Source organism: Astyanax mexicanus, chromosome 7 (genome assembly GCF_023375975.1).
Source record: "Astyanax mexicanus isolate ESR-SI-001 chromosome 7, AstMex3_surface, whole genome shotgun sequence".
Classification (NCBI taxonomy): Eukaryota; Metazoa; Chordata; class Actinopteri; order Characiformes; family Acestrorhamphidae; genus Astyanax; species Astyanax mexicanus.
Window position 1 is genome coordinate 48,041,524 of NC_064414.1, and position 26,038 is coordinate 48,067,561.

Consider the following 26,038-nt stretch of genomic DNA (forward strand, 5'->3'; position numbering starts at 1 on the left):
GACGTACATTATATGGACAAAAGTTTAGGGACAGCTGCTCATTTATTGTTTCTTCTGAAATCAAAAGTAATAAAAAAAGTTAAACCTGCTTTGTTGTAGTAAATGCCTCTACTATCTACTATCCAGAGAACACTTTCTATTAGATTTCTATTAGATACATAGAAAATTGACCATTAATCACTGCCTTACAGTGTTGTGTTATTTTTGATTAAATGAATATTCACTATAGTTTCTGTTATTGTTGACTATTGAAGATATGTTTGAGTTTCCTAGCTAGATCAGGCAGAGGGTTCGATCTGATTATCTTGCACAGCCTGAAATCTGGAGCTTCACAAGGTTTTTCCTCTTTTGAACTTCGATTTATTTTTCCTTATCCATTGCATCCCAAAAACTCTAAAACTCTGTTTTATTCAGAACATTATTTGAATAAACTGGCAAAGCTATTTTTGGACTGGGACTCATTTTCTTCATGTTATTTTTATGTTACTTCCAGACCACCACACCCATCAGTGTAGATTTATTTTAAATTGATCACAAATGGACAAATATCCTTATCCAATACTGATTTTTTTAGAGAAGCAGTACAGAAAGCTGATAAATGATGCTGATGCTGAAGAGAAACACTGAGCCATTCTTACTGCAGTGTTAGTGAATGAACCATCACTGCCCTCTACTGGTTAATAACATCCATAAAACTCATCACCTGCTGGTCTATGCAGTCTGTGACCCTGCAGTAACCTGAGATATGAGACTAAAACTAAACCTGATCATTTTACAGCAACTACAGCAGAAATATAAAGAAACAGTATGATTAATACTGATCTGATATTATCACCCGTGTGTCTCCTTAAACCACCCCTCTTTTACTTTTTACACACACACACCTTATGCAGGCACATTATATTATTATAATTTGTTTAGTTAAACATATTATTTGCTGCTCACTGAACTGCATTATGTTGTTATACATAATAAATATTTGTTTCTTTTTTTTTAAATAATTTTATTTCTAATTTTTCCCATGTTCTCCCCAATTTACATGGCCATTTACCCAATCCACTCACTAGGACTCCCCTTATCACTAGTAATGACCCAACACACCAGGAGGGTGAAGACTAACATATGCTTCCACCGATACATGTGAAGTCAGCCACCGCTTCTTTTCCAGCTGCTGCTGATGCAGCTTTGCGCAGTGACTCGGTTCTGATACATCAGCTCACAGAGGCCCTGTGCAGTGGAAATCACCCTCTAGTGATGTTGGGAGAGAGCGCCATCTACCCACCGGGAGGGAGCAGGGCCAATTTTGCTCCCTCTGAGCGCCGGCAGCTATAATTATGAATATTTTTTATTCATATTATTAACATTATTTTTGGTTATTTTTAATCATATTTATCTTCAGATTTTGATGTTTCCTGTGAGGTAGCAGTTAACACCTTAACAGGATTTTTGTCAATTGTCTGCCTGACATTACATAAAAAGATTTCATGTTTGATAAGAAACATTCCTGAAAAGCATAATTGTAACAGAAAATATAAAACAATATTTAAGTAAATCTGCCAATGTGAAAATATATGACAAAATCATAAAATTTGCTCTTTTCTGAATTTCATTTTAAAATCAATATTTTCCTAAATACAAATCAAACAGTTCATGTCCTCCAAACCTTTAGTTTTGTTATGTTTGTCTAGTTTTTACATCTATGTTTAAACACACAGAATTTGAGTTGATTCCTAATCTGGTTACTGATCTAGAATTATTATTATAAAGTAAAGTAGAGAGAAAACAGGGAGATTTCAAAGCCCTTACATTTTCAGAATGTAAATAACTTATTTTACTGCAGAGAAAAAAGGGTTTTGTATCACCTAAACCTGTAGCCTGTATACAAATCAAGGCATTTTAAGGGGTTATCAAAGTATTACCCCTGATATAGTTGTGCTAAGTATGAATATGTATCTGACAAATAAACTTTAATTTGATTCTATAATGGGAAATGAGTATTTCTAAAAATAGTTTACCTCAGAATATTTATTTTAATCCATGATAGAAAACCTCAAACATGTTTTCTGCTTGTGATCTTTCAGAGGATCTGTACAAACAAATATATAGTGTTTAGTGTGAAGTTTAACTGAAGAAGCAGGAAACTCAATCTAGCACACCAGTCTGAGTGTGTGTGATATAAGTGTGATGCGTGTGTGATGTGAGTGTGCGGTGAGTGTGATTAAAGCAGCTGTTCTGTTATACCCTATCTCACTGGACCGGATGAGAGAAGCAGAGCATGGCTATATATTCTCACTCTGTGTATTCCTGGACACACAGGGAACACAAAGGAGGTTTCTGGATCATCCTGGAAAAAATAGATCAGCCAGCTGTGCTGCTTGCTCACCTCTCAGATCATCCTCATCCACAGCAGAGGGACGGGATTCATTGTATCTACTGATCTGTAGAGACAAACAGGCCGATAACAGCTGCTGCTTTTCTCCATAGAGATCAATCTGCAATCAAACAGAAGAGTTTATCTTTAAGTCATTTAGCGCAAAAAATCAGTGAAGCTATTATTAGAAGACTGGAGATAATTAAGGAGAATTAACTGTCTGATGCTGTTGGAAGAAGTGTTACACACTATTATTTATTTTTCTGTAATATGGATGTTATTTTCATGCAAAAAATTCCAGCACAAGACTAGATTTGCTGGTAGCTGGCTTCAGATGGTCTATGCTGGTTAAAGTTGTTGAAAAGCTGCTCCTCCAGATATATAAACCCGAACTGCGTCTTTAAAGAGCTGGTATATACTCTTTTACTTTAACCAGCCTTCAAGCTTTATACATTTACAGGTGCATCTCTTACAGCCAATAAAAAAACCCAAAAAATAGAATATTACATAAGACCAATTGTTGGGCCGTTTGCCAAATCCTGCTGGAAAATGAAATCTACATCTCCATAAAATCATCACTGATTGGTGGAAACTTCACACTAGACCTCAAGCAGCTTGGACTGTGTGTCTCTCCACTCTTCCTCCAGACTCTGCTCCCTTGATTTACAAATGAAATGTAAAATTAACTGATGATCAGAGATGGTTTGGAGAGACATGTCATCTGCTGGTGTTGATCCACTGTGTTTTATTATCAAGTCCAAATCAGTGCAGTATTTTCCCACAACATCTTACAGCACTTCATGCTTCCCTCTGCTGACAACTCTTTCTTTTATGGAGATGCAGATTTCATTTTCCAGCAGGACCTGGAACACTGCCCACACTGCCAAAAGTACCAATTGGTTTTATATAATATTCACTTACTCTCCTTACTGCCTCAGTTTTGTCTATATCAGGGACCTTACTGTGAAAATAGACTGTTGAGGGGGTGTAAGATAGCAAAGACCATTGCGACATGCCTTGCACAGGGTGTACGATAAGGCCCAACATCTCTCACCAAAAGTAGCCTCTGAGAGCCTTTTGTAGAGCAGTGGAGGAAGCCCTTTTACACCCCCTTGTGGCAAGAGCCACATATAACAATATCAGCCTGAAACATACAGGAGATGGACAATGAAACTATAACACCTGTCATTTTAGTGTGGGAGGTTTCATGGCTAAATTGGAGCAGCCTGGTGGTTAATCTTCATTAATTGCACATTGCACCAGTAAGAGCAGAGCGTGAAGGTTCAATTAGCAGGGTAAGAGCACAGTTCTGCTCAAAATATTGCAATGCACACAACATTATGGGTGACATACCAGAGTTCAAAAGAGGACAATTTGTTGGTGCACGTCTTGCTGGCACATCTGTGACCAAGTCAGCAAGTCTTTGTGATGTATCAAGAGCCACGGTATCCAGGGTAATGTCAGCATACCACCAAGAAGGACAAACCACATCCAACAGGATTAACTGTGGATGCAAGAGGAAGCTGTCTGAAAGGGATATTCAGGTACTAACCCGGATTGTATCCAAAAAACATAAAACCACGGCTGCCCAAATCACGCAGAATTTAATGTGCACCTTAACTCTACTGTTTCCACCAGAACTGTCCGTCACCACAATTATTGTGGTCTAAAACCAGGTGTTTCAGTTTCATTGTCCAACCCCTGTAACTGCACGCAGAGATTCGCAGCAAATCCAGGATACGTGTTTAAATATCATCAGTAATACAAAAAGACAAGAAACAGTGTTTGAAAAAAAACTTGCAATAAAATTTATTGTACCTCACAATCATAGACTCAAACACGTGCAACATTGAACTAGAACAGTATAACAAGATGGCTGGATGTATTTACATTGTCCTCTAGATAACAAAACAGCAATACTGTTGAACTTGGCTGGATACTTTATTATAACCTTCATTTTCAGTAACAATCCTGAACCTATGGTTATTTTAAGGGGAAGTTGTGCCATACGAGATCCAATAGCCCTCTTACAACTTACAACTGCTGTAGTGTTGTAAAGTAAAGCAATCACCCTGACGAGCTTATTATTGTGTGTTTCACGTGTCAGCCTCTCCAGTAAGGAGATAAAGTGCTTTCCAGGAGGGTAGGAACAAGGGGCTCACAATATAGAGCCTTGAAATGCTATCAAAAGGTTTCAAATCCGCCATCTTGGAAAAAGGTCAAGCTGTAGAGGACCAAAAGATCAGCTACACTCTTAAAAATAAAGCTTCTTAAATGGTTCTTGGCTTAGATGTTTGTACAGAGGAAAAACTCTTTCAACTGGGTGAACTTATGTCAAACTGGGTTCCTTCCAAGTCACAGCTCTGCAGAGATTTGCATTGTCCCTCTCAACTCATGAACGACTTGCTAACTGAGCCCTTTTTACTGAAATTTTGGAAGTTACTATCTTTAATTTTGCAAATAGAAGTTGCATAGACTAATCAACTACTCAACTAATCGACCAGAACATCCACTAGTCACCACAGTGCGGAGCTGTAAATAATTAAGCTCAAAATTAAGCATCTTGGGAGCTCAGAGTAGTACTAAGTGCAGTGCAGTAAAGCGCCGCCACTATTATCGGGAGATCGCTGGTTCAAATCCTGGTCATGCAGCTTGCTATCAGCTGCCAGAGCCCTGAGAGAGCACAATTGGCCTTGCTCCCTTTATCCCTTACTAGTGGGGCATCACTAGTGATAGGGGGAGTCCAAATAAGTGGGTTGGGTAATGAGTTTTAAAACATCCTCTCACGGACAAAAAAAGAAGACAAACAAATAAAAAGATTGCTTGTCAACTTTATTGTCCAAAAGATGGGTTTCTGAGCTATGAAAACTACCTTTTGGAATATTTAGTCGATTAGTAAAAGTGACTAATGGTGTAAATATTAATTCATTTTATTTCATGAATACAAAAATTAAAATAGTGAAAAATGGTTGATTATGATTATTTATTTATAAAGTAGAGCAGCTCCATTTTCAACCTGCAGGGCTTCTCTTCAGAGAACACTACCATCCCAGCTAAGGCTAGAGACATACATCCACATGCCAAAAGTCACGGGATAGCAGTGTGTAAACTGATAAGTGATCAAGTGTTACCTCAGGTAATCGCTTGAGATTGCCCACACCTGTAAAAGTGGTGAAGTGCCCGGAGGAAACCCACACAGATAGGGATTTGAACCCAGGCTCCCAGCGCCAGGAGGCGAATGTGCTAACCACTGTGTTTCATAACATATGGCATGTCAAATGAGCTTTTAATCTGAAAAGAAGGAACCCAGGGTGACACCTTTAATATAGAACAATTATAGCTACACTGGCTCTGATAAAGAATTGCTCAAATATTTTTATTTCTAGTGATTAATACACACCATAAAATCCATTATATCTAATGTGTTTCTTCCCACATTTCTCACACTGTTTCTGTAAACCTGTTGTCCTATTTGTGGCTTTCATATTGAGACATTGCCAACACAGTCCCACAAGTTCTTAATGAGATCTTAGTTTAATGGTGACTGGTTACGGTAATTGTGCTGTTGTAACATGCCCTGAAATTCTTCATTTCTTAATCCACCTTCATCACTGTATGAGCAATGTGGGGTTTTGCAATGTCTTGTTGAAAGATTGTAATTTGTTTGTGCTTATTAATCAATATAAAATAAATAAAATAAACAATTAAAAACTCCATATCTATCATAGTTGCTAAACTATGCCAGTTTACAGTATTCAGTATTATTTGAGGTTAAACTTTAAAGAAACATTAGTTAAAACGATCTTTAACAAACCAAAAGTGGTTTCTTTATGACTTCACACTCCAAAGAACTCATTTTTGTCTTTATTTTTAAGAGTGTAGGGTAGAACAAGCTCACACAGTCGCAAAACACACACACACATACACACACACACACTGACATTTGAGTGAGGAAAGGCAAGAGGGTGATCATGAAATAACAGGGCAATACCCCGAGCTCAAAGCTGGGCTCTGTGTTTTTTATTCACTAGCAGAGAAACCCTTTCATTCTCAGGCTCACCTGAACGCTAGCTGTTCAGAACACATGTAGCATTAAAGGCTAATAGTCCAGCAGGTCTGCTAGGAATGGTTCAGTTAAAAAAAATCCACCTCAGATTCAGTCCGATTTTTATACGGTACTTTAGCACTGGAGCTATGAAGCTAATGTTAAATACGAAGCTAAATAAATACATTTTAAAAAATCAGCTGAAGACTTTGGAGTTTACCACAACTGGTCTGACAATCTTATAGTGTAATTTTTTGATGTAAAATGCAATCAAAACATCTTCCATTTTTCATTTGCCTAAGAAACTGGTCAGAAGAAACCTTGCATCTGCCATTTTCCATTTAAAACTCTGACCATAAAAACTGGGAAGTGGAAAGCAGAATCTTTTAACTACCATGTGAATGCAGCTTTGATCCTACAAATAGGACTCATATTCTATGATGGAGTCAGAATTTAGCATATCACCTTTTATCTAAGTTATGCAATGTGGTTATACTGTATTTGAGTTACAGTGAGTGAGGTTGTGCTTTAAACCATGTAAACAAGACTTTATTAAGACTTTAATGAAGTTTGAACAGATGGAGAAAAGTGTTACAGAAAACAGGTTTACCTCACTATTGACTTCTAGTGTTAAGTTAGCAAAATTAGCTTTGCAGCTCCAGCGCTAAATTGAAGAAACAACATTCAGACAAAAAAAAAATACTAGTGCATCTCAAAAAAATAGAATATCATTGAAAAGTTGCTGTAATTTAGTTCAAAATGTGAAACTCCGATATTATATAGGTGTATTACACACAAAGTGATCTATTTTAAGCTTTTTATTTATTTTATTGTTGATGATTATTATGGCTTACAGCCAATAAATAATAATAAAAAAAAAAAACAGAATCAGTGAAAATTAGAATATTATATAAGACCAATTAGTACTTTTGGCAGTGTGGGCAGTGTGCCAAGTCCTGCTGGAAAATGAAATCCGCATCTTCATAAAAGTTGTCAGCAGAAGGAAGGTGTGGATTTTTCATTTTTCCAGCAAGACTTGGCATGCTGCCAAAAGTACAAATTGAGATACTGATTTTTTTGTTTTTTTATTGGCTTTAAGCCATAATCATCAACAATAAAAGAAATTAAAAACCACTTAAAATAGATTACTCTGTGTGTAATACATCTATATAATATATGAGTTTCACATTTTAAACTAAATTACTAAAATAAAATAATAACTTTGCAATGATATTGTATTTTTTTTTTAGATGCACTAATAAATAAATATGTCAAATTAAAAGTAATTAATGTAACATTTTTATTTTTCACCAAACCATTCCTTTACAGTCAAACCCTCGGGACTATGTTTAGTAGCTCCTTCGCTGTAACACTAAGAGGATGAAGAACAAATTGACTGACAGATCTGTAGATACATCACTCACAGCTTGCATGTGCTGCAAACATGCTTATGGGAATTCCAAAGCACTGGGCGGAGATAAAGTGTAGAGTATTATGGGAAACGTATGCTGAAGGTTACAGTCCCTGCTGGAATTAAAGTGTCCATGTAAAGACCTAACAGCACCGGGATGCACCAAAACCTGGACAAATCCGAAACTAATAAAAACACACAAATAAAGCGTGTAAATGTAGATGCTACAAATTCCCTTATATTGACCTCATATTGGCTCTACTGCACACAAAAGGCTGGTTTTCTGGACACACAGTAAGCCTAATGCAAGGCCTGCTGTCTGTAAAGCCGGGCCTGAAGCAAAAAAATTATAATAATTATAGAAATGATTGCGCTAAGCATTAGCTATACAAAATAAATTACAGACAATTAGCACCACAATAATAACAATAATACAAAAATAATGGAACAATAATAATAATAATATCAAATAATGTCACATTGAAATGAAGAATCCCTCTACAATCAGCATCTCTCAACCCACTGCCCTGCACTTCTTAGAGCTTTACCTTCTCATTTAAACACATTCGATCCAATTAATCAGCTCATTAACAGCCTTTATTACTCATTATTGAGTATTTCTAGTTTAAGTGAATGTGCTAAATCAGAAAAGCAATAAAACGCACTAGCAGACAGTGGCCCTCCAGGACCAGGGTTGAGAAACGCTGCTCTACAAAGCTGGTTTTATACTGAACATAAATTAAAGAGTAATTAAATGTGAGTGTAAAATCAATGCAGAGTGAACTGCTGGATCTTGAGTAACACTTTATAAAAGCTTGTGCTTTTTTCTGACCGACTGAAGGAACACTTCACTTAATAACCTGCTACACCCTTTTATACCATCTGTTTAAAGAAACACTTTGTAGCAATTTTTTCATCTTAGAGCAGCATTATGTGATAATTTCTGTGTTTTTTTTGTTAAGTATTTTTTGTTGCTCCTGGCTCCCCCTAAGGGTGGGGAGTAAAATTACATTTTACTTTTACATGCATTCCTGGACAAGCTGGGAGATACGGAAGCTGCATCTGAAGTGAGAGAATTATGTGGACTTAGTTGGTAGAGTAATATAGAGTAATATTACAGATTTTTACATTTATACGACTTTCCATTCTTTTTTACATGATGTGAATACGTTGAATTAATTATTCTTTGTTTTATTATTCAGAATTAGTTCATAATGAATGGGCCAATAGAAATACAGCAAAATAACTTGAAACCAAATCTTTTCACAGTGACTTCTATTAAAAATTATGTTTTTTCCCCCCTTTTTCTGTAAACTTGTCTATTTAGATACAGGGTACAGGAAAGCGGTTTAGCAACTAAGTCAGTGTTCACATTACAAGCCTCTTTAATTACTTCAGATATTTTTTAATTAAGCTTCGCAAAATTGCATTAGTATTGTGATATTACGATTGTGGGCATAATGTATCATAATAAGGTAACACTTTATAACAACTGTTATTTGTCACATTTTTAGAAACTAAAAAGTTGCTATCACATTTGTAAATACTAATGAACGCATTTGCAACATGAACTGCAATTGATAAACATTTGCCCGGTTAAAAATTCGTATTTACTAGCGATTTATTAATGTCCAAATTCTGATGAGCTAATGATTTGCTAACATTTTTAATATGAATATCCATGCTGATAAATAAGTGGCATGTGTGAGCATTTGTTAATAATCAAATTCTGATGAACTACTGCTTTGTTCACATCTACTGATCATTAGTTAAAAAATATATTAATGAAAATTATTATAAAGTGCTACCCATAATAATAATGCATCATGGGATGCAGCAAATTACAGTCTCCCACCTGCAGGGGGAGCCAAGGAGCTAAACAAATCCTAATTCTCACATCCTGTAATGCTGCTTATGTTAAACACAATCATCACCAGCACAGCAGCTACATGGCCCCTTATTATACACTCACACACTCACACTCACATCCACACACCAGCACTCACAACTGATCTCAGTTCAGTCCTGTTTTAGCACTTCTCGAGTGAAATGATACATCGTATTTACACAAACCTAAAGCAGAAAAAAAATTACAAAATTAAAGCAGACGAAATAAACATTCAGAAATCGGGGTGTGAAAAGTAAAAAGCTCGAGCTCGCTTTGGTTAGTGTTATGTAACAAACAAACAAACAAATAAACAAAAAACTAAGTAAGAAAGATTCTGGTGTGCACGTGAATGCCCTCGGCTGTCAGGAACAGGGATTACGCGTGTGCTTATCGCTTGTCGAGGGCTTCCAAAAGTCAAAGGTTCAAACATTCAAAATAAATCAACACTGAGAAATGAGTTTGTTTTTTTTCCAGGAAAGGCTTATGATTATTAAACAGCTCCTGCAGGTCGGGATAAGGGCACGTCTGCTACGAAGGAACAGCGTTTCCAGTCTCATTCTCCACACGCAGACGTCTTCAAACGGGAACATAATACAGACACACAAATAGTACACACACACACACATAAACAGTGTTACCTTTGGGCTTAAATTTTAAAAATAATTCAAATTCCTACTCAGGAAAGACGTTCAAACGAAACAAAACAAAAGTGGGGGGAAATAATATAATTAGATAATTAGAATAGCTAGAATATCTCCTAAATCTTTACCAGCTGTAAACAGGGTCTGTTATTTTCCTTGGTTTTTATTCGATTATATAGATTTTTTAGAAAAATAAACTTTGATATTAAAATAAAATCCTCCGTTAAGACTTTCTTTCGCTCTCCTGTAAAGTCGATGTGCAATAAAAAGTGATTTGTGATTTCTGTGACTTTTGCTGAGAGCAATCCACTCATTCACTAACATGCTCGCATATCAAAAAGAGGGTTATATGGGCACATTTCTGAAATATATGGATATATATATTTATATTTATACACATACAGTCCAAGTGCTTGAACTGGACTGGTGTTTAAAGTAAAGGGGTCTTTTTTTATATAAAGCAGCTCTATTGATCCTCTATTAGTGAGGACACTTTGGAAAGAAACACCAGACGTTCGGATCCATCGGTTCAGTGACTGTAACTCCTCAAAACGTCCTCAAACCCGAGAATTTAATTTCCATTCTGAGGAGAGACCTGTATCTGGCATGGCACGACGGGATGAATGCCGGGCAAACTCGCCTTCACTCGCGGTGAGGTGGCACTTCAGAGAACACTACGCAGTTTACAGTAGTAAACCTTCACTTAAGAGTCATAGAGTGAGGAGAATCTGGAAAAAGGGTAGTAGTGGTGGGGGTTGGGGGGGGTTCTCCTAAAAATAAAGGTTCCTCAAAGATTCTTGGTTTTAATTGGTATTTAACTTAAACTACAGTGCTCTCCAAAAGCACTGAAACAGTGAGGCCACCCCTTTTATTTCTGCTGTAGACTGAAAAACACTTGACACTTGAAACACTTGAATCAGAACCATGATAAGAACCTTTACATAGGGTTCTATACAAATTAAAACGTAAAGCGGTTTTGATTTCAACTGGTACTGCATGTTGTGCACCTTGTGCAACTTATTTTAAAACATAGTTATCTGCCTCAATATATGTTTTAAATGTTAACATACTTATTGGATGGGTTCCTAAACCTTTAAAAAAGGTTTCCACCAAATAAGTATTTCTGGAACATTTTATTTTAAAGAGAATGCTGCCAAAAAGGATGGCTTGATTCCATCACTGTCCAAAAAGACAAATCATATAATTTTTTCTTAATTGTTAAGATCAACAACTGAAAGTTTCCTGACGTATCAACCAACATAAACTTGATCTGAAATTGGAAATAGAAAATCTGATCAGAAATATACCTGGAATTTCATGTAATTTCTTAAGAAATTTAAAATTAAAGGTGCTACAAATAGTTATTTGAGCAACTCTATAGACAATTGTAAATGTAAAGAGATGTATGGGGATAAAGATGAACTTTTAACTTTACAAGATTACTTTAACTCGCATTTCCTTCTGTAAACTTTCCATTTTGGAGGTGAATCGTTGAATGTTTCTTTGGACAGTGATGTTGGTGTGCAAACTGCCTCATTTTAAAGCACTCATAATCTAAAAACCAATGAAAACTGCTTTAAATTGAACCCAAAGTTCGATCACCCAATCACCCAGCTCTCTGAACACCCCACCAACACAGAATTGGCTCTAAGACACGGGATGTTGTATAAGAGACGCTGGAGCCACTTGTTTATGTGGCTTGTTTAACTAGTTCAATTAACTAGAATACTGTACATGTTCTGCTCAACACCAGCCACAAGCAATCCATGGGTTGAGTTCGAGATACGAAAATGGTTTGGACATACTCTTGGGTAAATCTCAACTTTCCTCCAATCACACTATTGGATCTGGACTCTGTAGGGAGGAGGGGGTAAAGGGGCGGGACAATAACAGGAGTCTCGATGCTACGGCGAAAGTGCTGGTAGACACAGCCCAATTTAAAGGATGCTAGAATGGTAGGCAGGCAGCCAGCGTGCAAACTATGAGCACTGTTGTCGTCTTAAAGGAAAATTCTCAAAGAAAGACTTTGAGAATTCACTGTATCACAAAATGTGGGAATCTGGTGTTCATTGGTGCTGCTGGCTGGATTGCACTTGAGCTGCTTTTTTTTGCTGCAGCAGTTTGCAGTAAGTTTTTCACATCTATACATCTCAGTATATATAGATTATTTAGGTTTTAAGTCTGGAATATTATGCGAATGCTGGCAGTGATCCCACAAAGAAATTAATTCAGTCATCATTAGGTCAACATTTCCATTTCCACAGAGTCCGTGGAGCTGATCTGGTACAGATCTGTGTGCTTTTTTTTTTCTGCATCAGTTTCTGTAAAACTAGTAGAGAAGACAAAACCAACCTGGTGTGACTGTGGCCACAGAGAGAGAGAGAGAGAGAAATAGAAAGAGAGAGGAAAGAGAAGCTGTTTGATTGTATGCTTTGTTTTTTTTGGTGAAGGAATCTCCACCAGCACTGTGCTGATGCTGATGCTGATGTTGATGTTGATGCTGATGCTGATGAGGGCACGGGGACGATAAAGGAGGCTGCAGAATTGGTTGTTGATTCTATATTGCTTATGTTCTTTTTCCTATTTCCATTCTATTTTCCACACCGTCATGGTCCGACTCCTCACACGGCTCCACAGGAACCCCCTCTCGAGCTCAGTGAGCTCAGTGTGCAGTGAGCAGACTCTCCACTCAGGACTTCTCATGTTCCTCCTGACCAGCTTCAGCAGAAAGCTCCACGTCAGACAGACTCACTTCCACCGGGTAGATGAGCGAAGTGTCCGATTCGCTGCTTAGAGGCGGCTGGTGCTCACCTGGAGGCAGAAAAACAAGGGATTTAATGATGAAACTGTGAGCTAAGCATACAATATTTAACAGTTAACATAAAAAATAATAACAGAGATACATCTACTAATCATTATTAATGATTATATACGTAATAAAAAAGATCAGTTGGATTGATGATGTTTGCATGTTGCATTTTATATCATACAGACAACAGAACTTAACCAACAGTAATTACATTACTAATTATAGACATAGACTAATTATAGAATCTTGTATAGATATTCCTACACATTAACATGTTTCTTAGCTTTATTTGTTGTAGAACTTTATATACTGTAGATGTTCCTAGACATTTCCATATACAGTGGAATGAAAAAGCATTTCCCCCTTTACAGATTTCTTTTGTTTTTGCATTTCTGTTATTCTAATATTTTTCAGATTAACAACCAGTTATTTTCATTTATTGAGGGGAAACAAAAATATAAAAAACAATCTAGCTCTCTGTGAAAAAGTGTTTGCCCCCCTCTATAAATTAATTGTGATTAATCAAACTTTTGACTTCAAGTTCACTACTAACCACAACCAGGTCTGATTAGTAACAGAACTGTAGAATCAAGAAATCACTTAAATATAACCTTTCTGACAACATGAAGTAGATAAAAGATCTAATAAAACACATTATGCCCTTAAAATCTAAAGAAATTCAAAAACAGATGAGAAAACAAAGTCATTGATCATTTATCAGTCTGGAAAAGATTAAAAAGTCACTTCTAAAGCTTTGAGACTCCAGAGAACCACAGTGATTCACTATTACTCACAAATGGAGAAAAAACAAGGAACACTGGTGAACCGTCCCAGGAGAAACCAACCAACCAAAAGTGTTCCAAAAGGGCATGGACAACTCATCCAGGAGGTCAGAACAGAACCCAGAACAACAGTTACAAAACTGCAGGTCTCACTTGCCTCAGTTAAGGTCATATTTGCAACAACCTGCAAAAAAGAAAAAAGAAAGAAAAAAAAAAACTAAATGCAATGCAATGCAATCTAATGTTTCAATGTTATGTAAAAGTATTGTTTTACATAAAATTGAAACATAACATTGCATTGCATTGAGTTTTTTTTTTTTTTGCAGGTTGTTGCAAATATGTGAGGTGAACCATTTTCGTATTATATATTGATCACACTAATTAAGGCAAGCAGACGAAGCTTCATACTGAAAAAATACTTTTAACTATTTTTCCTAGATCTTCAAACTTTACAATGGGTCAAATTAACCCGTAACATAAAAGAAGGGTTAAGTAGTGGTTGTAAGGTGACAAAATGTGGAAAAGTTCAAGGGGTATGAATCATTTTGCAAGCCACTGTACTATTTCCTGTCGTATGATATTTGGTACATGTCGGTGTTTAGAGAATTTTCTTGAAGAATAAAAACAAATCAGCTCCTACTCCTGTATAAATTCACTAACATGACCAATACAAGTGTAAAAGGGAGAATGAGGCCAGGCTGTGCTTTTACAGTGTCCACATCCATTTCTGCTGCAGCCAGAAAAAAGTTATCTGACCTACATCTCTACGACCCAAAATATCCCAGAACAAACAGGACACTGGAGAGTCAGAGAACAGGAGGAAATACTGGAACCCTGATCAAAAGGAAACTCAGATTCCTGATAACTTCAACACAAAGATCAAGGGTTAGCTTTAAGAGTGTGAGGAGGTCATGTGACTGCTTCAAAAGCTAGAATAACATTGTTCACTCAGTTTATAAAAGGTATAAATGAATGAGTTACACTTATATAGAGCTTATACACTGCCTGGCCAAAAAAAAAATACACTATGATATTTAGTTGGACCGCCTTTAGCTTTGATTGAGGCACACATTCACTGTGGCATTGTTTTGATAAGCTTCTGTAATGTCACAAAATTAATTCAAATCCAGTGTTGCTGGATTAATTTTTACCAAGATCTTGCAGCAGCATTGATGATGGTAGAGTCTGACCCCTGCACAAAGTCTCTCTTTTACCAGCACATCCCAAAGATTCTCAATGAGGTTAAGATCTGTAGCTTTTATCTCTCTCTTGTAACATGTAAAGTTGCTGTTTTGGATATTACTTGATTTTTATTGGACAGCGATGATATTATCTATTTCAAATTGAGTCCCTTTAAGCAGACAATCATATTCAGACCAAAATAACTATGACTCTGCCTATTCAAGCAATATTCTACACCATTGGCGTATGAACTGGGGGAACCCAAAAATGATACCGCAGAAAAAAACTGAAATTTATTTAAAATAAATGTATTTTGAAAGCGTGCTGTGTTTGTTGTTAGCAGCTGGCTCTGGTTGTTATGTGGTCTTTCACTAGGCTTATATCACAATATACTGCAATAAAAAACGACTTTGGGTTATCTAACGTTTATATTAACTGCTGTTACATTCTTTTTCATAATAGAATAACATTGTAAGAAATGCTTTCAGTAGAAAAAATTACATTAAAAACACAGGACCCAACGCTACTGAGTTTTTTTAACAAAGAGAGGAGAAAATATAAGTATACAACAGAATTGACATGTCAATACATAATAATAATAATAATAATAATAATAATAATAACAGCTAAATCTGTTATATTATTTTAAATAATAGGTAATAACTGATCAGTTTCTGTCATATATATTTATATATAATTCAGCCATTGCACACAATTTATAGTTACACAACATTAACTATAATGTGGAGTAATATGTTTAGGTTGTAAAGTGACCTTTAGTTGGATTTAACTAATTATAAACAGATTATAACTTAAAATTATTTTTTTTTATGATTACATGTAATTTCACTAATGTTGTTCTAAGTCACTATAAGGTGGGTTTTGATTCATATTAGCAAATGTGCCCCCCAATGTCAAACCCGCTCCTACGCCTTTGGTCTACACCATGTGAAGAAAGTAACTGCTGTTATCATCATCAAAAGCATGCGCTATTTTATGCTAGATTTATTATACGGGCTGATTAGATGTATTCATTTTTTGTCTCTTTTTAAAACGCTTTTATGCTAATATCATCTGCACACCCACTCTCCCTTTCTCCATCAATAGACTGAACGTTAAAACATGGAGAAAACACTGCCCCATTACACTGATGATAGTGAACAAAGTAAGAGACAGCAGGATTTCACCACTAGAGGTCAGAATGAGCCACATTTACACACTTAGTATTCACTTTTCACTAAAAGTCTTTAGTATAAAGGGCTAAAACTCAGTACTTCTAAATCATCAGTTTCTCCCAGTTTAATGTTCTTTAGTTTAGTTTTCCAAACTGAACAAGGGGATCTACAGCAGTATCTCCCACACAGCCCACACCAGTCTTTGACGTGTGATTATCATCTGAGGCTTCAGAGGAGCTCCAGGTCAGTGATGGACCACAGTTATCTGTTATAAATGATTACAGGCAAGAACAACACACACACACACACACACACACACACACACACACACACACACACACACACACACACACACACACACACACACACACACACACACACACACACACACACACACACACACACACACACACACACACACACACACACACACACACACACACACACACACACACACACACTCCTGTATGTATATCTGTTATCAGTGCAGCTTGTTATTCAGGCCTGTTTGAACTCTATAATCTACACCAGCACAGAGCACAGTTTGCTTAAACGGGAGGAAGAGGCTTCCAGAGGGGTTTAACACACTACAAAAACTTGTATCTCCGAAATAGCAAACACTAAAAGCTAAGAAAGATTTTTTTTTCTTTTTCAAAGTATTTTTTAGGGCATTTCCATTGGTCTAATCATAAAAAAGTAACACAATCGCATGCTGAATTACTATGTGAATTAAAAACACAACACTACCACTCCTTTTTGCATCCTGGCCATCACTGCCAGTCAAATGAGGCCTAAACCAGTCAACTTAGCATATAGTGTGTTAATGGGAGGTAGCAGGAAACCGAAACACCTGGAAGAGACCCACACCGACCTGATAACACCACACCACTTACAAACTGAGCTTGGCATGTCACAGTAAGTATTTGATCAACAATATCATACAACACATGAACCTCTATTTTACTAACATTGATATTGCCCATTTCTTTTCTTTGTTTTTTTTTTATTCAGGGTTGATAAATACAAATACAATATTCCACCAGATACCATGTGCTAAGACCCTAGCTACTAAAAGGAAAAAACACTGTTCACCAGGCCACTTAGTATCTAGTGCTCACCAAATAGTATCTTGTGCTCACCACATACTACCTGCTGCCCACTATATAGTATATTGTGCTCATATTACATAGTATCTGCTGCTTACTACATAGTCTCTACGTTGTATTTGGTGTTATTTACGTAATACCTGGTGCTCATTCCATAGTATCTGGTGCTCACTACATGTTTTCTGCTGTTACCACATAGTATCTTGTGCTCATCACATAGTATTTTGTGCTCACAGCATAGTACCTGGTGCTCATCGCATAGTATTTGATGTTTATCACATAGCACCTGGTGCACACTGCATAGTATCTGGTGCTCACCACTTAGTATCGTGTTTACCACATAGTACCTGATGCTCACTACATAATATCTGGTGCTCACCAGTATCTTGTATTCACTACATAGTACTTGTTGCTTATTACATAGAACCTTATGCTTAATACAAAGTATATTGTGCTCACTACATAGTATTTCGTGCTTATTACATAGTAACTGGTGCCCACTACATATTATCTACTGCTTATAACATAGTAGCTGGTCCTCATTGCATAGTATCTGGAGCTTACCACGTGTTTGTACTCACTATATAGTATCTGGGGCTCACTACATAAAATACTGTTAAAATTACAGTAATATAATTTATCTTAATTACTTTTGGACAATATACCGTCCAAAGATGATTATTATTATATTACAGTTAATAATTATTGTAACAGACCCACTGAAAGCTTATGTACGCTGAACACAGCTCAGCTCTCACACCCTGGCTTTATGGTACAATAGATTTACTGAAGAAAAGCTGAGGATCTGAACAGAGACATTTGTTCTAGAGGAAACTTTCAGAACAGCAGGGATCCATCCAAACACTGACGTGATCCCAGCTGCCTCCCGACCCCTCCCGGCCCCTCCCTTTCCTCCCTATTTGCTCCTTAAAGGTGGAGGAAATGTGGCCTGATGGGAAATGTTACAGGAATGTGAGCAGTGCTGTGGAGGCTCCATTTTAGAGCCGCTGAAGGGATTCAGGACTGCAGATGAAGATGAAGCAGTGCGAGTGTGTGTGTGTGTGTGTGTGTGTGTGTGTGTGTGTGTGTGATGTTACCATGGAAACCCCTCCAGGTGTCCTGTTTGGCTGCTGAGGTCAGACAATGCAGAATCCCAGTGTTAGGTCTCTTATGCTTCTAAAAGCTCTGAATTACTTCCTTACACACTTAAACACTAACACACACACACACACGCCTGGGCTTAGAAGCATGTTTGGATGCCAGAAGGAGTTATGCAAAGTGGATGCCACAGTGACGTACATAAACCATTAAACCCAACAGTAAAACAGAGCGGAATTTCGTACCACAGTGAATGTGGAGGCGGAGTGCAAAAAAGTTTGATATTGCAGCCATTTGTCATTTAAAGTGGTGCTCTTTTAAAATAGCAGTCCAAAAGTTGTTTTTCTTTTAAATAGAAAGCAGTAGTATTCCTGAGTGGGGGATGAAATGTCCAAAATATGATATAACAAATGCTGTTAGCATGCTACTGCAACCATCCCAGCAGATTTTAATAGATTCATTCTATAAACAGAGAGGTTTAGTAGGTTTTGGTGGGATTTTTTCTGACCTTTATTTAAAGCCCTAAGGTTTTATGTCAATCAAAAATATAGAAAACACTAAATACTGTGATACTATATAATACTGATATAATAATAATACTATGCAATACTGTGATATACAGTGAAACAATCTTTAAAAAAGTGTGCTATACATTTTTGGTCACAGTGCCAAGCACTAAATGAATGTACAATGTGTTACAACCTATTTGACTTTAGTTTTTATTCCTTACAGCCAATGATAACCCAAAATCAGTGTTTTAGAAAATATATAGCTATAGAATATTATATAAGACCAATTGGTACCTTTGGCAGTGTGGGCAGTGTGTCAAGTCCTGCTGGAAAATGAAATCTGTGTCTCCATAAAAGTTGTCAGCAGAGGGAAGGATGAAGTGCTGTAAAATTTTGTGGGAAAACAAAACTGCACTGACTTTAGACTTGATAATAAAACACAGTGGATCAACACCAGCAGATGGCATGTCTCTCCAAACCATCACTGATTGTTGAACTGGGTGTCTCTCCATTCTTCCTCCAGACTCTGGTCCCTTGATTTCCAAATGAAGTTTAAAATTTACTGATGATCAGTGATGGTTTGGAGAGACATGTCATCTGCTGGTGTTGATCCACTGTGTTTTATTATCAAGTCTAAAGTCAGTGCAGTTTTGTTTTCCCACAAACTCTTACAGCACTTCATCCTTCCCTCTTCTGAAAACTTTTATGGAGACGCGGATTTCATTTTCCAGCAGGACTTGCCACTCTGCCCACACTGCCAAAAGTACTTATTGGTCTTATATGATATTCTAATTTTCTGAGACTCTGATTGTTGATTTTTCATTGTCTGTAAACCATAATAATAAACAATAAAGGAAACACTTAAAATAGATCACTCTGTGTGTAATACATCTTTATAATATATGGGTTTCATATTTTTTATTTTGTTTATGTGAATCATCGTGAATTTGTATGTAGAACTTTCTAGAAAGAAAAAACCTTCAGCAGAATGTAAACTCTGCAACATTTTGGTAACAGAGACCTCTGTTACCTGTTACCTCTGGTTCTGATTTTTAGGAGAGATAGGTACAAACTAGGGAGATAACTAATGTTAGTAGCAAACTAACATAATATTATACTAAGTAATATTATCGAGGAGAGCACTGACCTTAGCGACGAGCTAGCTAACCTTAGCAACAAGCTAGCTAACACACTAATGTTACCAAGGAGAAAACTAAAGCTAGCGACAAGCTAGCTAACCTTAGCAACAAGCTAGCTAACACACTAATGTTACCAAGGAGAAAACTAAAGCTAGCGACAGCTAACCTTAGCATCAAGTTAGCTAACACACTAATGTTACCAAGGAGAAAACTAAAGCTAGCGACAGCTAACCTTAGCATCAAGTTAGCTAACACACTAATGTTACCAAGGAGAAAACTAAAGCTAGCGAAAAGCTAGCTAACCTTAACATCAAGTTAGCTAACACACTAATGTTACCAGGGAGAAAACTAAAGCTAGCGAAAAGCTAGCTAACCTTAGCAACAAGCTAGCTAACACACTAATGTTACCAGGGAGAAAACTAAAGCTAGCGAAAAGCTAGCTGACCTTAGCAACAAGCTAGCTAACACACTCATGTTGCCAGGGAAAAACTAAAGCTAGCGAAAAGCTAGCTAACCTTAGCAACAAGCTAGTCAACACACTCATGTTACCAGGGAGAAAACTAAAGCTAGCTAACCTTAGCAACAAGCTAGCTAACACACTAATGTTACCAGGGAGAAAACTAAAGCTAGTGACAAGCTAGCTAACCTTAGCAACAAGCTAGCTAACAAACTCATGTTACCAGGGAAAAAACTAAAGCTAGCGACAAGCTAGCTAACCTTAGCAACAAGCTAGCTAACACACTAATGTTACCAGGGAGAAAACTAAAGCTAGCGAAAAGCTAGCTAACCTTAGCAACAAGCTAGTCAACACACTCATGTTACCAGGGAGAAAACTAAAGCTAGCGAAAAAGCTAGCTAACCTTAGCAACAAGCTAGCTAACACACTAATGTTACCAGGGAGAAAACTAAAGCTAGCGAAAAGCTAGCTAACCTTAGCAACAAGCTAGTCAACACACTCATGTTACCAGGGAGAAAACTAAAGCTAGCGAAAAAGCTAGCTAACCTTAGCAACAAGCTAGCTAACACACTAATGTTACCAGGGAGAAAACTAAAGCTATTGACAAGCTAGCTAACCTTAGCATCAAGCTAGCTAACCTAAGTGACGTTTTTTATTGTAAAATCTTAATCTGACCTTGTTTTTTTCTGGTTTTGGTCTTGGCTCCACTGTCTACAACACTTGAGTTAAGTATAGGAAGATGGAGCCCACATTAGTGATGATAAAAAAATAGAATTTAAGTCTTTTAGTGTTTTCATTAAACTGCAATGTGAAACCAAAACTATAGACCAAATATACAGTAAACAACATAACAAACACACAGACCTTAGTTCAGACTCTGGTCTGGACCTCCAGGTGTGAAAACGCCTTTAAACCCCACAGGCTGAAGCACTTATCTAACAATCCTGCCACAGGCACGCCTGCTCACGAGACCCCCGCTAAAGCTCAGCTCTGTTTAACAGCCTGTAGAAGAGGCATAAAGGCACTATTGACCTTCTCTGTGGCACACGTGCGTGTGTGTGTGTCTGGGTTTAACATGTTTGTGTGTGTGTGTGCGTGTGTGTGTCCGTGCAGCTTCTGGCCTGACTCACAGGAAGTGGACCTGGCCAGGGTAAATATTCAGCAAGCAGCTCCATATACAGGACACACAGCCTTATTAACACTGGGCTGAGCTTAGCGCACTTGCTTTAGTGCTACTCTGGGACTATAACTGCAATTGTGAGGGTGTTTCTGTTTACTCAAACTGTCATGAGCTGATTTACTGATGATCTGCTGCAGATGACTGGAGTCTCTGGACTGTTTAAAGCAGTGTTCCTCAATCCTGGTCCTGGAGGCAACTTGTCCTGCACTTAGTTTTAGTGGATTCCATGCTTTAACAGACCCACAGCAACTATGAAAGGCTTGTAATGAACTTATTAGTTTAATCAGATGTGTTAAGAACAGGGAAAGCCCTAAAATGTGTGGAGCAACAGTGAGCAACACTGTAGTAATGCATGCCAGATATCTAATCTCATTCAATGTATTTTCTTTCTTTCTTTTTTTAATGATATTTTACATTCTAAATGTAATATTGAAGACTATATTAAATTATACAGGAACACATGCAGAAAAATTCTGTAAACAAAGCAGAATATTATAGTTTTATAATTTAGATTCTTCTAAATAGCACATTTTTCTTTGAGGACAGATCTGCACACTCTTTGTATTTTAATCTCCATCTTTAAGTCTCCATGAGGGAGAGTCACCTGATAATAAAATCCATACAGTTAATACAAATACTGATGATTTTCCACAACTCCACATATGTGGCTTAGCTAATACTTTGAAATCTGTAAACTTTTGCAAGCCTATTTTGCAAACAACATACTAAGATTTTGTATAAAATAATAATAATAATAATGTATCAAATGCAAAAATGTAATGTAATGTTACAAAAAAACACCTATCATTAAACTGTACTGCATGAACATAAAGCTTCAAAGTAACTCGCAAACAGTAGAAAAAAATAGACTGCTTTTAAATACAACATATATCCATTACTCTGGTATGGCCTTTTTTATAGTGTTTAAAAAGTTCTAATGATTTTGTTGTGCACGATACGATATTGTACAGCCCTAGCACATCCCCTAACTGAACTGACACCACTTTTACTTGAACTTTTCTAGTGTTCATGGCTTGTACAGCTGTGCAATGACTATATAAAGGATATAAAGCAGAGGTCACTTATAGTCGGACCACGGTCCAGGTCCGGACCCAAATATTGTCCAATGCGGACCTGAACCTACTGAGAAAGATTTAATTGTATTTTTGCGGCGCAGTAAACTCACAGATCACCAAACGCTCTCTTCAGTCAATCAGATCTGTGCAGACGTGGCAAGGAAAAAAAAAATTAAATGTTGTCAGGGTCGCGGTCCCGCTGCTCCGGCTGTTTAATTGGGACGCAGCCATGAAAAAACGCCTTTATAAGGAGACAGGGAGCCCGAGAACGGGCGGAAAAACGAGAACGGGTGGAAACTAAAGTCAGGCGAGCGTGACAGAGAGAGACAGATTACAAGAATGTATACAAAATTTGGCCAGAGCGGCATTTGTCATTTTTATTATTATTATAATTATTGTTGTTATTATTATTATAGATTTTTCATCATTCAGTTCAAACAACCTTACAGGATATATAGAAACACAAGTTAACAATTGGTCCGAACCTTGGCCTGTCAAAATTTTCTGGACCATACTGAATTCTAATTAAATACCCCTGATATAAAGGATGATCATTCGCTGCAATTTTTTAGACAGATTTATTAACAGGTAAAATAATGTGAGTTACAGGTCATTAGTCAGTAGTTTGTACTCACTGCTGGCGATGTGTCGCCCCTCTGTGAGCTGTGTGAGGGAATCGGGATCCGGGTAGATGTGCGACAGGCCGACGGTCCTGACAGCAGGGTCCAGCACCACAGAGCTCTCGCTGACCGTCACCTCACTGGCCCCCGTCACAGGGTTAGTGGGAGGGCTGCTCAGGGACAGCTCGTAGTCGGGGGGAATGTCATCAGAGCAGTCTGCGTTCGGCTGCAGGAGTGAGTCAACACACGCACACACACACACACACACACACACACACACTGGCGTTAGAGCATGTATTATATAACAGTGGAGGTGATGCTTTCACTTTAATACTGTTCATTTCACAGTTTGCACAGCTGTCAAAACGATGCGACAATGGACAGAACATCTCTCAAAACCATTAACATCCTTACTGTAGTGTTTACCTCTTCATGCCTTCTTTATTTTTGCATGTTTGTCATTCTTAAATGTTTCAGGTCATTAAACAAATTAAAAATTTAGTCTTAGACAAGAGAAGTAATCACAAAATGCAGTATTTAAAACTGATGTCTGTAAGTTTTGGGATTTAGGGCCCTCTCTGGTAAGAATGGGTAATTGCACCGAGAATGCAGATTAATCATTTTAAACTGGGCGGGTGTGATGCGGTCTCCTTTCAGAGCGAATGAATCCGATTCCAGGTTATGTTCAGTCAGAGACTTCACTTCAACTACACACTTTGGATTTACTATGAGTGAATGAGCTACTGAGCTCTGAGTTTCCCCTTCTGAAGTCTTCATTGCACCACCAGCCGCTCGTGTTCAGTAAAACTGAGCCGGATCCTCTTTTAGAGGCTGTACGTGTGACATAAGTACGTAAAGGCGCGTGACGTGGCCAGAAGAAGAACTCCCTCGTAAAGTGACACGACACCCCAGTTTTTTTTAATTAATATATTAGGCTTAGCAGGGATGGTCTTTCCAGCAGACTGATACCATTAAACACAATATATTTTATCTTCTCTACAGTAAGAAATGCTTATGCTTTCAGTTTAGAAACATACTAATACATACTGCAACTTTTTTTATTATTAAGGAAGGAAAAAAAACATTAGATTACATTTAACAGTTAACTGTTAACAGCAATCTATATCTGCTTAGGAAATCTAATAACTGAGCTACATTAGATTCCCTCTTTTAATTTTATTTCCCATTTTCTCACCAATTTAGCAAGGCCAATTGTTCTAGCTACTACTCAGCTGTATACCCCCCCTATCACTAGTGATGCCACAACACAAGGAGGGTGAAGACTAGCACATGCGTCCTCCGATACATGTGAAGTCAGCCACCACCTCTTTTCCAACTGCTTGTGCTGATAGACATCATCCTAAGAGTGATGAGGGAAAAAGAGCGCCATCCACACACCCAGAGCAAGGCCAATTGTGCTCTCTCGGGGCTCTGGCAGCAGATGGCAAGCTGCATGACCGGGATTCGAACAAGCGATCTCCCGATCAAATTAAAACTTAAACTTAAAACCTACATAATCAGAATGAACAGTAGAAATCTGATTATGATCAGATTATTAACTGCAATAATACATTATTAAACAACTCAGTAGAAACATTCTACGGAGGTTTTGTGAGAAGCACAGTATAAAGTGTTGGACAGATAAGGCTCCATAGGTCTACTACACTAGCGTATATATTCACCAGCTTGCTTCTCATACACTGTTTTTGACAGCTTAAAAAATGTTCAGGTGCAGAATGTATTCTTGCCATCTTGCATCATGGAAAACACTGTAATCTTAGAAGTGCAGTGCAGGCTGTAGAACAGCACACCTTGCTGAAGTTCACACCTGCAGTAAGTGTACAAGATATAGACAAGTATAAAGTATCAGAGGCCTTTCGAGCTGCTGAGAGTGAGATGTGGTGATTATAACTTTCAACCAGTAATAAGGCTAATTTAATGAGCTAGAGCTCTTAAAAATAAAGATGTTTTAATGAGTTCTTTAAGTGCCACCATAGAAAAATAATTCTGGTTTCATAAAGTTCAAGGTATAGTTGGTCTGTTATAACAGGAAAACAAGAAAACTTTTCAGGACCCAAAAAGCACCTGCAGCTATACATAATATAGTTTAATATGGTTTCACAGTTTATTGTACTGATGGGCTAGTAGCTAGAATATAATGTAGAATGTCATCCAGATGATCTGTGGCCATACCGGGATGCCGAGAGCTTTGAGAATGTTCATCTTGCACATGGGACAGGTCCTGTGGTCCTGCAGCCACGGATCCACACAGTTCTTATGGAAAACATGCCTAATAAAACACAACAAACGTGAAATGATTAAGAAGTACTGTATTTACTTATATAGTACATTCAAAGTATAGATTTATATGTTTACAACTTTACTTATGTGTCTTTTAAAAACATGTACCGTACCCAAAAGAAATAATCATACACAACCATTTCAAACCTGTATTTATCCCACAGAATATAATACAGGCTGAATTTAGCTTGTGTGTTTCACCAGAGCTTCACAACTAAGTTGTTTCTGTGGGTGATGATGTTCTGGTG

General features: G+C 37.4%; 1 protein-coding gene across 1 annotated transcript in view; it reads right to left on the minus strand.

Annotated features, from left to right (window-relative positions):
- Positions 1-4,155: 4,155 nt before the first annotated feature.
- rnf150a (ring finger protein 150a) overlaps positions 4,156-26,038 on the minus strand; it is a 51,934-nt gene continuing 30,051 nt past the window's right edge. The window contains exons 5-7 of the mRNA XM_007253700.4: positions 25,683-25,779; positions 23,505-23,715; positions 4,156-13,167 (exon numbers count right to left, since the gene is read on the minus strand). Coding sequence (XP_007253762.3) covers positions 13,046-13,167; positions 23,505-23,715; positions 25,683-25,779 — 430 coding nt within the window. The 3' untranslated portion in view covers positions 4,156-13,045. The remainder of the gene's footprint in view (positions 13,168-23,504; positions 23,716-25,682; positions 25,780-26,038) is intronic.